The sequence below is a fragment of the Brachycentrus maculatus genome, unplaced genomic scaffold (assembly GCF_059751285.1).
Source record: "Brachycentrus maculatus isolate JH-2025_06_01 unplaced genomic scaffold, ASM5975128v1 h1tg000503l, whole genome shotgun sequence".
NCBI lineage: Eukaryota > Metazoa > Arthropoda > Insecta > Trichoptera > Brachycentridae > Brachycentrus > Brachycentrus maculatus.
In genome coordinates this window covers 205,181-219,055 of record NW_028281249.1, presented here as the reverse complement: position 1 = coordinate 219,055, position 13,875 = coordinate 205,181, and the positions used below count along the sequence as shown (strand labels likewise).

At 37.9% G+C, this 13,875-nt stretch overlaps 1 protein-coding gene across 3 annotated transcripts in view; it reads right to left on the bottom strand.

Moving 5' to 3' along the window:
• LOC148301911 (uncharacterized) overlaps positions 1-13,875 on the bottom strand; it is a 29,615-nt gene that overhangs the window by 10,371 nt on the left and 5,369 nt on the right. For all 3 annotated transcript variants that reach the window (XM_088272496.1, XM_088272497.1, XM_088272495.1), the window contains exons 3-9: positions 12,882-13,030; positions 8,916-11,635; positions 7,444-7,574; positions 5,713-5,943; positions 5,210-5,305; positions 1,308-1,500; positions 169-320 (exon numbers count right to left, since the gene is read on the bottom strand). In XM_088272496.1, the coding sequence (XP_088128622.1) occupies positions 169-320; positions 1,308-1,500; positions 5,210-5,305; positions 5,713-5,943; positions 7,444-7,574; positions 8,916-11,635; positions 12,882-13,030 (3,672 nt within the window). The remainder of the gene's footprint in view (positions 1-168; positions 321-1,307; positions 1,501-5,209; positions 5,306-5,712; positions 5,944-7,443; positions 7,575-8,915; positions 11,636-12,881; positions 13,031-13,875) is intronic.

Sequence of the window (13,875 nt, the reverse complement as noted above, 5' to 3'; positions counted from 1 at the left end):
TCAGAGAGGCGTCCTGCTCAACGCCTTGGCCATGCTCCAGTCCAAGAAGGCGCAATAATACGGCGGCTCCAATTTCCCCTTCAGACTCAGCGGATTGATCATTATTTATTATTATTATTCATCCGGATGGCAGTTGTGAGGAGACCACCATCCCGGGCATTATCTTACCTTTCTTGATGTCGGTCAACAGCTTGAGTCCCCAGCCTCTGTGACTAGTTCGGCTGGGAGCCATGGCGGGGTACTGCCTCTTCTCGAAGGCCTGGTTGCCGCACCGCTCTCCTGCTGCGCACACCGACGGCGAGCATTCCGTCAGGAGCATCCTGGAAGCAATGGCATCCGTTGCTACACCAAGTTACAGCAAACCATATACAATCACCACAAATTACAACAAACCACGTGTAATACACCCGCATTGTAATTCGACTCGTAGTGACATCTGTGGATCATTTTCAGAACCTAACTCGGGACCTTCAGTACAACAGCCAAAAGTGCTAACCTAAGACAAAAGTGCACAACACTGCTCTACCACTGACCCTCATCTGGACCCAACGGTGCATAACATACTGCATCAAATTGACACAATGTTTATTCAATTGTTGATTATGTGAAGGCAAGGTGATCAGTCTTGTTGATGTTTCAGATCATGGTAGCATTAAATGAGTAGTCCACTTGCAAACCACGTTATGTTAAAAAAAATGTTTTTTTTAGAAAATGGCTCTAATCGGTAGAAAATTAAAAGTATTAACCCTCTGTGGCATAGTGTTGACTGTAGGCAACACACTGTTCGATCCCTTACCAAATTCATGAGATTAATTTTCTAACGAATTTACGCACTGTTGACCGTGGTCTACACTCAGAAGTAGCGAAATTGAACCAAATTATTTCGCTAGGTGACATTTCCGGTCACAAATCGAAGTCGGTGTTTTCATCGAGTGCGCGCAAGTTGCTGATTGAAAAAACATTAAAATAGTGTTTTGGGTGTTTTTAATGTGTTATCTTGAAAAACTGGAGAGGTAGGTGTGTAACGTTATCTTTGATATCTTTTTACGTAATTTTGGTTTTTATTGCAAATTAGCGTTTGTTGCCTGTGGGCTACATTAGGCGAAAAGTGTAGTTGTTTTGTTTGAAAGCTGTTTAGTTCATTTATTTTTTATTTTGTTTAAGGATGTCTGGAAAGCGCCGTTATTTTGATCCATGGGTGACCATCAAGCACCGGCATTTCCTCCTTCCTCCTTCCTCTTTGGGCGTCGCAGTGGGAAGTGATCAAGTTCTGCGGTGGCAGCAGGCCAGACAGTAGGGTTTGTTACCTGTTGAGGCAGTCCGAGTCAGGCGCGCAGGGCGCGGGCAGGGCGGGGTCGCAGTCGCAGCGCTGCGCCTTGGTGCGGTCCCCGCGCACGGCCCCCGCGCCCCCCACGGCCCGGTTCACCTTCAGCTTCACGTACTGCGGCGGTAGCAGGCTGGATGACAGCTCCCCCTCCTCCGAGCCGCGCTGCTTCATGCCTGCAAGGTTTGACAACAATGTCAGTCTTGCATGCAATATCCAGTTGCTGTTGGGAACTAATTATTGTTATCCAAAGGTCTGCTTAAAAATAAAAAAATTAATTCAATTAAAAATTGCCAAGAATCATAATTCAGCGATTTTTCATTGCGGCTGTAGCCGCTATGCACAACAATTTATTGCTGCTGTCAAAATTATTAATAAAACACTTGTTTTTCAATTCAATTCAATTTCATTATAATTTAATTTATTCAGTAAAAATTAACATCTGCATTACAAACTAAAATTTAAAGCGTATTTCGCTCACTCCTTTCAACAAGTCATTTATCTAAAATCGTCAATTTTCAGATGAGTGTGTTTTCGGAATGCCTAGAAAATGTACTATATTTCAGCAAAAGTGGCATATTTTTTACTTAATATTTACCCGCTACATGGCAGAAAGTGTTGTTTTTGCAATGGCATCGTTTAATTATTTTTTTAAATATACTAAATATTTTTCAAATGGAGAAAAATATTCAGGTTTTACCTAAAAAAATCTGTTGCACAGTAAAAAGTTCAATATGTAAGTGGTTTGATATTTATTTTTAATACCTTGTATTATATTTTTAAACTTAAAACGATCTGAAAAATCAAGTTTTTTGATAAACGACGTTGTTGAAAGGAGTGAGCGATATGTTAACAGAAAAATTATAAAGTAAGCAAGAACGCTCTTGATAAAGATGTAGAAGAATCCCGCTTCGGAATATCCCCTCAGACACACGGAACAGATCAATATCCGGCGTGATATTATTCAACATAGCGGTAGCTCTTTCCACAGACATATAATCATCGGTAGGTTGGTCGTGTATATAGAAATATGAAACAATCTATGCCGACGCTATCTTAAGTAACTATCGGGAACATGTTCCAGATAATTTCAGGATTATCGATCATACCACGCAACAAATTGTTAAAAATGCGTAATCAAATACACATTCCTGCTAGTCTCTAAACTATTGTACTTTTTTTACTGTTTTTTACCACTTGAGTATTATATTTTAACAACTAGTTTCCGGAAGGTGCTACAGGTGCTTCCATCTACGGGTTTGAATATAAACTCAAACAAAACCAAGTGTGTTTGGTAATTTAATCATGTCTTACCACAGAGTGAATGCGGAAACAATAAAAAACATAACTCTCGAGTTAAGTTAGGGTATAGTCCATCTCCGTAGTGTAATGGTCAGCACGCTCGGCTACAGTACTGGAAGTCCCGGGTTCGATTCCCAGGGGGGTCCAATAAATGTAAGTGATTTTTTCACTCTAATATTTATTCAATATTACTCTCTGGACAAAGGTGGTACCTTGAAGCGAAGGGCTGATCACCTTTCCTTCATGTGTTAATGATCAAGATAACGCTGCGTTTATATGAAGCAGTGCCCTATGCACCACCGGGTGCGGATAAGGGATTTGAAAAGAAGATATGTCTCCTTTCTATGCTGCATTTACCATCTTTGCCTTGTAATGTAATATTTGTAACTTCGTATTTCTCTCCTCTTATAAAATACCCAAAGCGCTCTGGATTTTTTTTCTTTAGTGTCTATACTGAAATCTACTTATAACTTAACCATTAAAACATTAACTACCAAAAGCCGACTGGTCGTTAATGGTTAGCAGCGAAAGGCCGACTACAAAATGTTTCTAGAATGAGTCACCACGGGACATTTTTTGCTCGTAATTTTGACTGCCACTTTAACAACCATAAAATATTTGTTTACGACCTCGAGTGAGGGCTATATTAGGCTGGTTAGTGATACTAAACATTTTTTCCTGCTAAATTATAAATGAAATTTGCTTTACAACATTTTGAGTGTGTCCCCAAATACTTGTTCACAAATCTGGATTTTCTCCAATTATAGGAGTTATTTTTCATATTTAAATATGAAAAATAACTCCTGTAATTGGAAATAATCCAGATTTGTGAACAAGTATTTGGACACGCTCAAAATGTTTTAAATAAATTATCTGGTCAAATTATGGGCTAAAATAATAAAAATGAAAATGATATTTTTTGGCATTTCTTGTGTGTGCGATTATAATCCAGGATTCGGATCTCACATACTAATAAAAGAATTTCTGCTTAATAAAAAGCTTCTTTTCATCTCACTAATATGTAGATGCCTAGTGAAGTTCTAGTGATTCAAGAACAAAGTTAAGAAATTGGTTCATATATATTATATATAGTCCAAGACATATCTGTCGAAGAGACGACGGTCGATGGGAAAGAAAAGTATTGGAATGGCGCCCAAGAACTGGCAAACGAAGCATCGGCCGACCCCCTACAAGATGGACTGACGATATAAGAAGAATAGCGGGAGTGACCTAGATGCGGAAGGCGGAGGATCGAAGAGGATGGAGACTCATACGGGAGGCCTACGTTCAACAGTGGACGGACACAGGCTGATGATGATGATAATGATAGTCCAAGAATTTGGCGAATGTTACATGTGTGTAAAGTGATCAGTAAACCAGCCTATGATGGTCGTCAGCCCCGTAAATGCCCAGACTTCCATATTCTTTGTTTTGAATATTGAAAACATTAACTTTGTGGATCATATTGATATATTATTTTGAGAAATAAAAAGACTTTGTTTTTTTTTATCCACTCACATTTAAATTAACACAGTCATAAATTAAACCCTGAAGAGGAAAACAGGTTGTTGCCGAAACTATTTGGTTGTTAATAAAAATGTGAGTGGATCAAAAAAACAAAGTCTTTTTATTTCTCAAAATAATATATTCTATATTCTTCTTCATCTTTGATGAGATGTCAAAAAATAATATGGGAAATTTGTTTTGACTAGCGTTTGAATATTTTTTAAACATGGTTTGCGATCCATGAAAGCAGATGTATTTCCAAGGAGAACTCGGGTGTATATTACATACATTAATGTATATTACATACATTGCAAACATTAATGTCTCGGAAGTTCATCGTCAGTCATTATCGTAAGCTTTTTTAGTGTTTTGCCAACTCCATGCTTCACTTCCATACATTAGGGCTGGAACTAATGTAGGTATACTGTAAAGACATGAAACATAAGAAAATGGGGCCAGTACTAATCCCCTCGTAAAATATTTGGTCAGTTACAATAAAAGGCGACCCATGGCATACATCTTACAGTTTCACTATACTTCTTTTTCTTTTTTTTGTAGATCCTAAGGATCTGTTTGTGCCTCCGCTTGTCACTCTTGGAATGTTGACTCTCAGCTGTCTTTCCACCTTTTCGGAGGTCTGCCTGGGGGTCTGCGTCCTTCGGGGTTTCCTTGAAGGGCGATACGTGGAAGTCTGTCTTCTGACATTCTGTTTATATGTTCATTCCAGTATCGCCTTCGTTGTCGTCCCCAACTCACGATATCCTCCGTCTTACACATGCTCCGGATGTCGGTGTTTCTTACTCGGTCTCGCAATATGTTTCCGGTTATGGATCGGCGAGTCTTCATCTCGGAGGTTTGAGTTTGAGATTTTGTTCTAGAAGTATCTGCTCTTGCCTCAATCCCATAAGTGGCTGTTGGTCGAACACTTCATTATACTTTTTACTTTCACTATACATACAATCAAATTGATAAAAAAGTTATTAAGGTAGGCTTTAAAAAAAAATTGTTGGTAAACAAAGCGTTAAAATCAAATAGAATAAGAGATATAAGATTTTTATAATACAAAAATAAACATACTTTTGATGATATTGTAGGCCTCCTGGGCTTGTTTTACCGCTGCAAGGAAAGTGTTGTCCACAGTAGACTTCTTGCTGGACGCATGTCCGGTATCACCTAAAAATAAACACAAACCACAAAAATCCTTAATTAACCTTTTTTTTTCTTTCTGAATGCGATCATCCGATAAGCGAGAGGCCGAAAATCGGATCAAACGAAACCAGTTTAGTCTAGTTATCCCGTTCTCTCTTTATATTATTACCACATTTATTAGAGTAAAGGAAATTATATGTCGCTAGCAGACAAAATATTGAATAAATAATTACAGTGAAAAAATCACTTATATTTATTTGACCCCCCCTGGGAATCGAACCCGGGACCTCCAGAACAGTAGCCGAGCATGCTGACCATTACACTATGGAGGCGGACATTATTATACATATTTATTAAATGTCCTGGTAAGTATCTACATATGTACTACCCGTACAAATGGTAGATGAGAAAGAGTTTGGATTGATACGGACCTTCCTGGTAGGGGAAGACGCGGCCGCTGCTGACCCAGTAGTGGTCGTAGTCGCCGAAGAAGCGCACGGCGAACTGGTTGGGCGCGTGCGGCAGGTTGCGGATGTTGGCCGGCACCTCCGAGGGGTGCAGCACCAGAGCCGGCCACCAGCGGTAGTTGCCCAGCTTCACCCACACCAGCTCCCCGTACAGCGGCAGGCGCCCCGTCTCGCAGTCCTCGCAGATGTAGCCGCCTGGGGACAATACACCCAATAAACTGTCAAGCGCAAACCATAAAACCAATGCACTGTACCAATACATATTGGCGAGTGTATGTAACTAACCAACTTGGAGTTGACATCTTGCCACCTTACAAAAGTGCATGCAATAAAATACCATTTTGACACAGTAGTAATTTACTTTTTATATCGTTATACTTGTTAAAATCGTTAAAAACAATAAAAAATGTATTAAATAAGAACTCCACCGACAAGACACACAAGATGGCTTGGTGGGTCTCTGCAAAAAAATGTTCTAAATATGTAAAAATTGTGATCTAAATAAATGTATACAAATAAAAACATAAGAATAAAATACTTTTCAAATTGATTGGGGAATTTAAGTATCGGTTTAAAGATGACACTTATCATTCATCATTCGCTTTGAAGTAAAAACTGTTAACTTGCGTTCTTGCCATCTTATGAAAATGCATGCAGCAGAATACGATTTCAAAGTGGTAGTAATTTATTTTTTATACTTTTCAATTTGAGAACAGGTTTAAAGATAACACTGTTTATCATTCATCATTCAATTTAAAGTAATGTACTTTGCTATACCATTTTACACAAAGTGAACGATGAACAAGGAGAGTGTTATATTACCATACTACAAATGCCTTTAACCACTTAACAGTCAAATTTTGGAGAGAAAATTTGTCAGTGCAGGAAATCATCACCAAACAACTGGAAACAGGACTACCCAAACACTGCTCGGGTTAGTCGATAAAAACAAATACATTAATATATTTGGGTCGGGCAAATCAATACCATTTGCCCGAGCAGCACTCGGACTCATCAATGCAACACAAACTCCTTGCCCGAGTCACGTGAGGGATAAACTGGCAACTGGATAGTATATATATATATATATTTTTTAATTTCTGGAATAATCATCTCAGTAAAAATTCATGAATGTGTTAATTAAAAACTACTACTACCACTAGTGCCCAATGGTAGATAGGGTACTCCATCAAATTGATGGAATATTAAGTCGATTGTTAATTATATGAAGCCAAGGGCAGTCCATTGACAACTATAATTCAAATTTTGATATAATTTGAAAAATATTTTTAAATTCGAGTCTCTCCAACGATTTCTTATATGAAACTAAAGTAATAGAAACAATATATATTTCAAAATTATATATTACCCTAAATTCAAAATAAAATTACGAGAAAAAAACAGAAATAAAAGTGGGGAGATTAAATTCACCGGTTTTTCTCATTTTTATAACATAAAAGTACTGATGCCTTTATCAGTTTATATTTTTCTATTTTTTTTTACATTCATAGCATATATTCAAATATAGTACCATTTTGATAAGGTTTTTTTTTATTTGTGAGTATTTTTAATATAACACCTAGTATGCGCTTGGTTTCAAGCATAACCAACTGACATTACAAGGTTTAATCACTTTTTTTAGATATTTTTTAATTAAAAAAAAAGTACCTAAATAAAAATGATAATTACACATACCTTCCGGAGGTGATATTTTGAGGCACTCGGCGTGGAAAGATGTCGGACAGGTTTCACAGCAAATGAGTGAACCACCCTTGGCGCAGATGAAACACCATGAGGTATTTACATGGTATGGTATTTTACTCATTCTGAAAAAAATATTAAAAAAATTATTTTAAATAAAACTGCAAATATCGCTCTCTCTTTTAAATGTCATATTTCAAAAATTGACGATTTTCAGATGTGCATGTTTTCGGAAAGCCCAGAAAATGTACTATTATCCCAGCAAAAGCAGCATATTTTTAACTTAATATTTACCCGCTACAAGGCAGAAAGTGTTGTTTTAGCATTTTGAAGAAAAGGTATTTTTAAATTATTTTTAATATACAAAATATTTTTCAAATGGAGAAAAAACGTTCAGGTTTTACCTAAAAAGATCTGTTGCACAGTAAAAAGTTGAATAAGTGGATTGATATATATTTTTAGTACATTGTATTATATTTTTAAACTTTAAAACGTTCCCCTGAAAAATCAAGTTTTTTTTATTTTTAACATTCTTGAAAGGAGTGAGCGATATGTATGTATGTATGTGTAGATTAAATAACTTTTTTTATACTATTCTTAAGTTAAGGTTTTGATTAATATGTTTTTTTTCTTTTTCAAGGATTAACCCATTGGTTACCAAAATCCGATATATCGGCTTTCGGTACTCTAACGAAAAATACCGAATCTGTCAGATCTGACGTCATGATTTATAAAAGTCTCAGATACATTTTGAACAGTGTGTTAGGGATTCCTTCAGGGTTATGCAAAAAATTTCGATTCATATTATGTTTTTTTTTCCAATAAGTTATACATCAAAATTTAGAATTATCGATCATTTACATCTTACAATTAGTTGTAGTGTAGTTACAAAAACAGTTAAAGAGAAACGAGAAAAACAAAGCACATAAAGCAATTTAGTTTCTGCGAAAATTAGGTTGCATAAAGCTGTGGTACTATTAAAAAAGATACACTTTTCCGTGTAAAGGTTAGTGCAATAAACTAATACAAATATAATACATACGCATAACTAAAAAAAATTGAGGGGAAAATGGCGTGATGGTTGGTTAGTTCATTGAAGACAATTTAAAAAAAATTAAGCGAGATACACTAGCGGAGAAACAGAGCGGGCACCGCAGTAACAAAAAACGCATTAAGAATGTCAGCAATGAATATTATAAGGAGCATATCTGGTCTACGAAATAGATTAAGGAACACTAGGATAAGAGAAATATGCGCGATCGAAGATGTCGTTAGGTGGGGGAAGTCAACGAAGGAGACAATGGTGTGCGCATGTGAGGAGAATGGAACCATTGCACTCCCCAAGGGCACAATTCCCGGGCAGACCACCAAAGAGATGGATTGACAGCTTTGAATCAACATCGCAGAAGGCTAATCACAAGGCCTACACCAAGCAAAAGAAGAAGAAAAATAGATATTGTACTAACTTGGAGTCGCAATGCCTCGGGCACACAATCGTCGAAGCGGTAATGACCCTAGTCCCAGCCGGCACACACTGCGTGAAGGAGTGATACGTGGCCGGACACTTCACGCATCGCACCAACTTGTCGCCGGAGAATCTGGTCCGGCAGCCTCGTGGGTCGTCCGACACGCACGTGTGACACACGTGCCTCGGGCAGCTCACCGCCTCCACATGCGGCTGTGATTTTTTCTGATTTTTAGACGGCCCGCCGGTGCTGTATTTGGTCTGCGGCCAGATCCGCAAGCAGGCGACGTGGTAAAACTTGTTGCAGTGATTCACGCTGCATTTCTGACGCTCTTCTGTGTCTGTCTTTGGGCACGTGATAGAGCGGCATACGAAGCAAGGAGGGACCTCGTATCTCTGGCAGTCGTTGCATTTGAACGTATCGCCTGGCTGCGGTTCTGGAGGTACATTTTCCATATCGCCGTCGTGTTTGTGCTTGCGTTGCACTACATCTACAATCACGCACTCCCCCGCCCTGACGTTGTCCCAATCAGCATCGCCGTCCGTAGAAGACGCCGATGACATGTCGAGGTCTTGCGAGATTTCTATCTCCATCATTTCTTGCATCTTCTTTTCCAGCTGCGATTCAAAGTCCTCCGCATTCGCGACAATAGGCAAAGGCAATTGAGTTTCGGTGTGCTTTTTGGGCGAGTGTTTGACTCTATTTTTTGACTGAGGGCTTCGCTTTGTTGGCGATATCTCAATTTCTCCGTTCAAATGGGGTTGGATGACTGTCGCCGAATCGAATTTCTCTTCGTTTTGACAGGTCAGAGATTCGTTGACTTGGCTGTCGTCCAATTGACTGTCGTCTCCGCTCTCGCAGTCTGACGTCGCCTTGCTTACGTCATTGTCGCAGTCCGCGTCGCCTTTCTTCTTCTGGTACGACTTTCGTCCCCTCTTCTTTCTCTTTTTGGTGCGTTTGCCTTCTCCGTCCTTGGTGGAGGAGGGTTCCAACTGTTTCTGAATGCAAGCGAGGTGGAACATGCCGCCGCAGGACCCCTTGCACTTGAGCAGACCACTCGGCTTTTCACATAATTCGCAAACCTTTTCTTTGAACAATCCTTTGAAAATACTCGGCTTCGGAAGAGATATAGAAAACATGTAATAATCGACAGATTTTTCGACATTAGGTGGACCATCTTCTTTGACTACGGTAGTCTCTGCTTTATTGTCCTTTTCCGCTTTAATTTCCTTATCAACTTTTTCTACTTTGGTTGTTTTTTTTTCGGATTTATTCTCCGCAGTCTTTTCTTCCGTCCGATCCTCTTTAGGTGACGTTTTGGCTATCGTATTTTTCTTAATGGCGTCTTCGATATCGGAGCCGTCAGAATCCTCTTCGAGGAAGTTGGATATTTGCACCTTCTTCCTGGAAGACTTCTCCCTGACAACTGACGGGCTGGCCGCGCCTTCTTCGGACGGATCCTTGTTCCTCCTCCTCTGTTTCTTGGGTTCTGGAGTCGGGGTGTCGTCTCTCATTCCCTTGACTAAATAAAAATCATCGGTGTTTTTCATTTCGTCTGTCTTGAGACTTTCTCCGTACTGCCAAGCCTTGTAAAGATAGGATAGAACGTAATCCTCCGTGAGGTCTGGATTTTCATCTAGAAGAGCGTCTCTCTTGAATTCTAAAAATTCTTGGAAATCTGGATCGTCGTATTTCGAAGGTGCGGCTTTATAATTTTTAATATTGTCGCTAGATTCTTCCGTTTCTCGCTTTTCAGAAGGCGACTCGGGTTTAATCGGAGCATCAGGGGGACAAGGAGTAACATTAGACCTGCGTTTTCTTAAAGTCGTTGCGCGAGGAGGTGTTGTATTTGAAGATTCCGTAGCCTCTTCCGTTTTGATAGTGGTCTCTGATGATGATTCCCCATTTTTGGGAAGTTCAAGATCTTTGATACTAACATCCGTCATCTCTATATCATTATCATGGTGGGAATCCTCCACTTTCAGTGCGGACAGAACGACGTCTCGCCCTGGCGAAGTGTTCGGTTCGGAAGAATCAAAATTCTTTTCCGGTGTTAAAATTTCTGGTGACAGTTTTCTTTTTTTGAGTGGAATGTGAGATTCGCTATCCTGGCTCTCCTTGTTTCTATTCAAAGATAGAGATTTAGTTTTGGCGGGTTTAGGGGCTTCTTCTTTGATAGGTGTGGTATTCAGTTTTGTCGTTTCCTCCAGGGGAGGAGATTTCTCCCCTTTCAATGAAGAAATGTCCGGATTTATTAAACCATTTTCCGATTCCTTCTTGGTCGGCTGTTTAGCTTTCAATAGCCACCTATCCATGTGAGATTGAGTTTTGATTTTCTGTATGCCGCTTTTTTCCGCGATATGATTTATGCAATCGTCCACGAGTTCGATGATATCGGGATTGCTGTTGGCGGCTTTGATGGGTTTCTCGACAGTTTGGACAATGTCTTCGTCAGGAGTGGGATTGTCCCCGAAAAGGCTATCAAACAAGGATTCGCTCAACGATACTTCTGGATTCTTTTGTTTTTTGACCTTGGGTTTTTTTTCTAACTTTTTAGTTGCGAATTCGGCGTTCAGAAACATGGTGATGAAGAACTGTTCTCTCGTCTCGAGGGGCCTGCGTAGGAGCATTTCTGCCTCCGAAACGCCCGTCAGCCATTTTGATTTTTTGCTTTCGGTGATATTAAAAGCGGCGCAATATTTCGAGTCCTTCTTCTTCATCTAAGGACAAGAAAAAAAATCTCAATGAGATGAATGATTCAAAATTATAAATCAAATCGTTTGACAGTGAAAAATCCAAATGAAAAGAAAAGATTTTGGAATGTTGCATATAGTTGGAAATACAGCAGGGCCTCTAAAATCCAAACTCCAGCTAAATTCCAGCTAAGGATGTATTTAATAAGCCTTAAATACATCGCTAGAATGGATATTCCAAGTGGATATTCCTGTGCCAGAGAAGATGCTTTTATGTAAATTGTGAGATAATGCTTTTTACTTGTCATTAAATAAATCTCCACCAACAAAAATATTTGAGATTTCTTTAAAAAGGTTGAATAAATACATTTAAAATTTCACAACACATTTGTTTACATTGATAAAAATACCCTACAGAAACATCTTGTTATGAATTTTTTTAAATGTTGTTAACATACGAGTATTCAGGAACCAGGTTTAACTCGATATCTTTTATAATGAAAAATAAAATATTAATAATTTTTATTACATTATTGAGTAAAACTGTTAGTCGGACCCAATTTAATACTTATTTTTAAATAAGACAAAGTGTATTGAACAATTGTATTATTTTTTGTTTTGAATATTGAAAGCATTAACTTTGTGGATCATATTGATATATTATTTCGAGAAATAAAAATACTTTGTGTTCTGATCCACTCACATTTTTATTAACCAACTAGTTTCGGCGACAACCTGTTGCCCTCTTCAGGGTTTAATTTATTATAGTAATAAATTAAACCCTGAAGAGGGCAACAGGTTGTTGCCGAAACTAGTTGGTTAATAAAAATGTGAGTGGATCAGAACACAAAGTATTTTTATTTCTCGAAATAATATAATTGTATTATTCAATACACCTAAAGAGCATAGAGAAAATGCAAATAAATAGTTATTTTAACAACATTTTGAGTGTGTCCAAATACTTATTACTCACAAAATCTGGATTATCTCCAATTACAGGAGTTTCATTTAATTTTTTATTTTATTTTTTATCATAAGTTATTTTAAATTTATACTTATTGTCATTGAAAATCACGTTTAACGAATAGGGTTGCGTGTATATAGATTTTAAGCACACGAGGGACAGAGCCATGGTAATTTACTACACAAATGATTATTTCAAATGGGTGAGGGTAGAATACTGTAATCCGAACACTCCACTATTCCGAACGGAGGATAAGAAGTTTGGGTTATAGAGGTCCTGCTATATATCAGAACATATCTAGAATCATACCTCCGGAGTCAATTCCATTTTGGTCATATTTAAGTGGTCTAGGCCTTCAAACTTCATGAGGAAATTGGAAAGTAGCCAGCTCCGCCTTCCGCAGTCGGCAAAAAAAGTGACGTGTAATATTTCCACAGGAATCAGCGATCGACCATGTGCTGAAAACATACAATTATATATATAATATATAATGCAACACAAAACAGTACCCACAAAATTACATGTACTTAGGAATAAAAATCTTCTAACAGCCTCCTTTTAGAAATTAAAAATATAAAGACACAAACACTCTAAAAAAGAAACTTAAAGGTGGAGACTGACCGGAGCATTTCGTCGTAACGTAACACGTTACGATACAAGCATTCGTATAGTCAGTACAGCGAGCTGAGCGCTACATCCATAGTTTCGGATGCTCGCTGATGCTCGCCGTGAGCGATGTTACAACGTTATGTTAAGACGAAATGCTCCGGTCAGTCTCCACCTTAACGAACATATTAAACATATACAGACTATAAAATAGAAAACTAAACAAGGTAACTCCCTCACACCGTATAAAAATATACATTCCCCGGTAATGTTTTTAAAATAATGTATAACATGATACTCTGAAAGAAAAAACAAAAAAGTCCCTCTCCAAGCACAAGAGCTCAGTCTTTTTTTTGGCGAGGCTCACCGCAGTCAAAATCATAATATTGTATAAAGTAGAAATGTATAGAAATTGTATAATTTTTTTTACTGTATTAAATAAATGAAAATAAAAAATAAAATCGTTTTATTGGAAACATCTTAAGATATCAATGATAATTATTAATACACATTGCCGATTAAATTAGGTATTGTAAATTACAATAAATAATAAGAGAATAAAAGTTACGAGACAACCGAAAGTAAATTGGTTTATTTTAAATTGAGTAAAAACAGTAAAAAATTAACAATTATTTATTACATTGTAATATTCAAACAAACAAAAAAATGTATCCTTCGGTAAGCCACAACGTATACA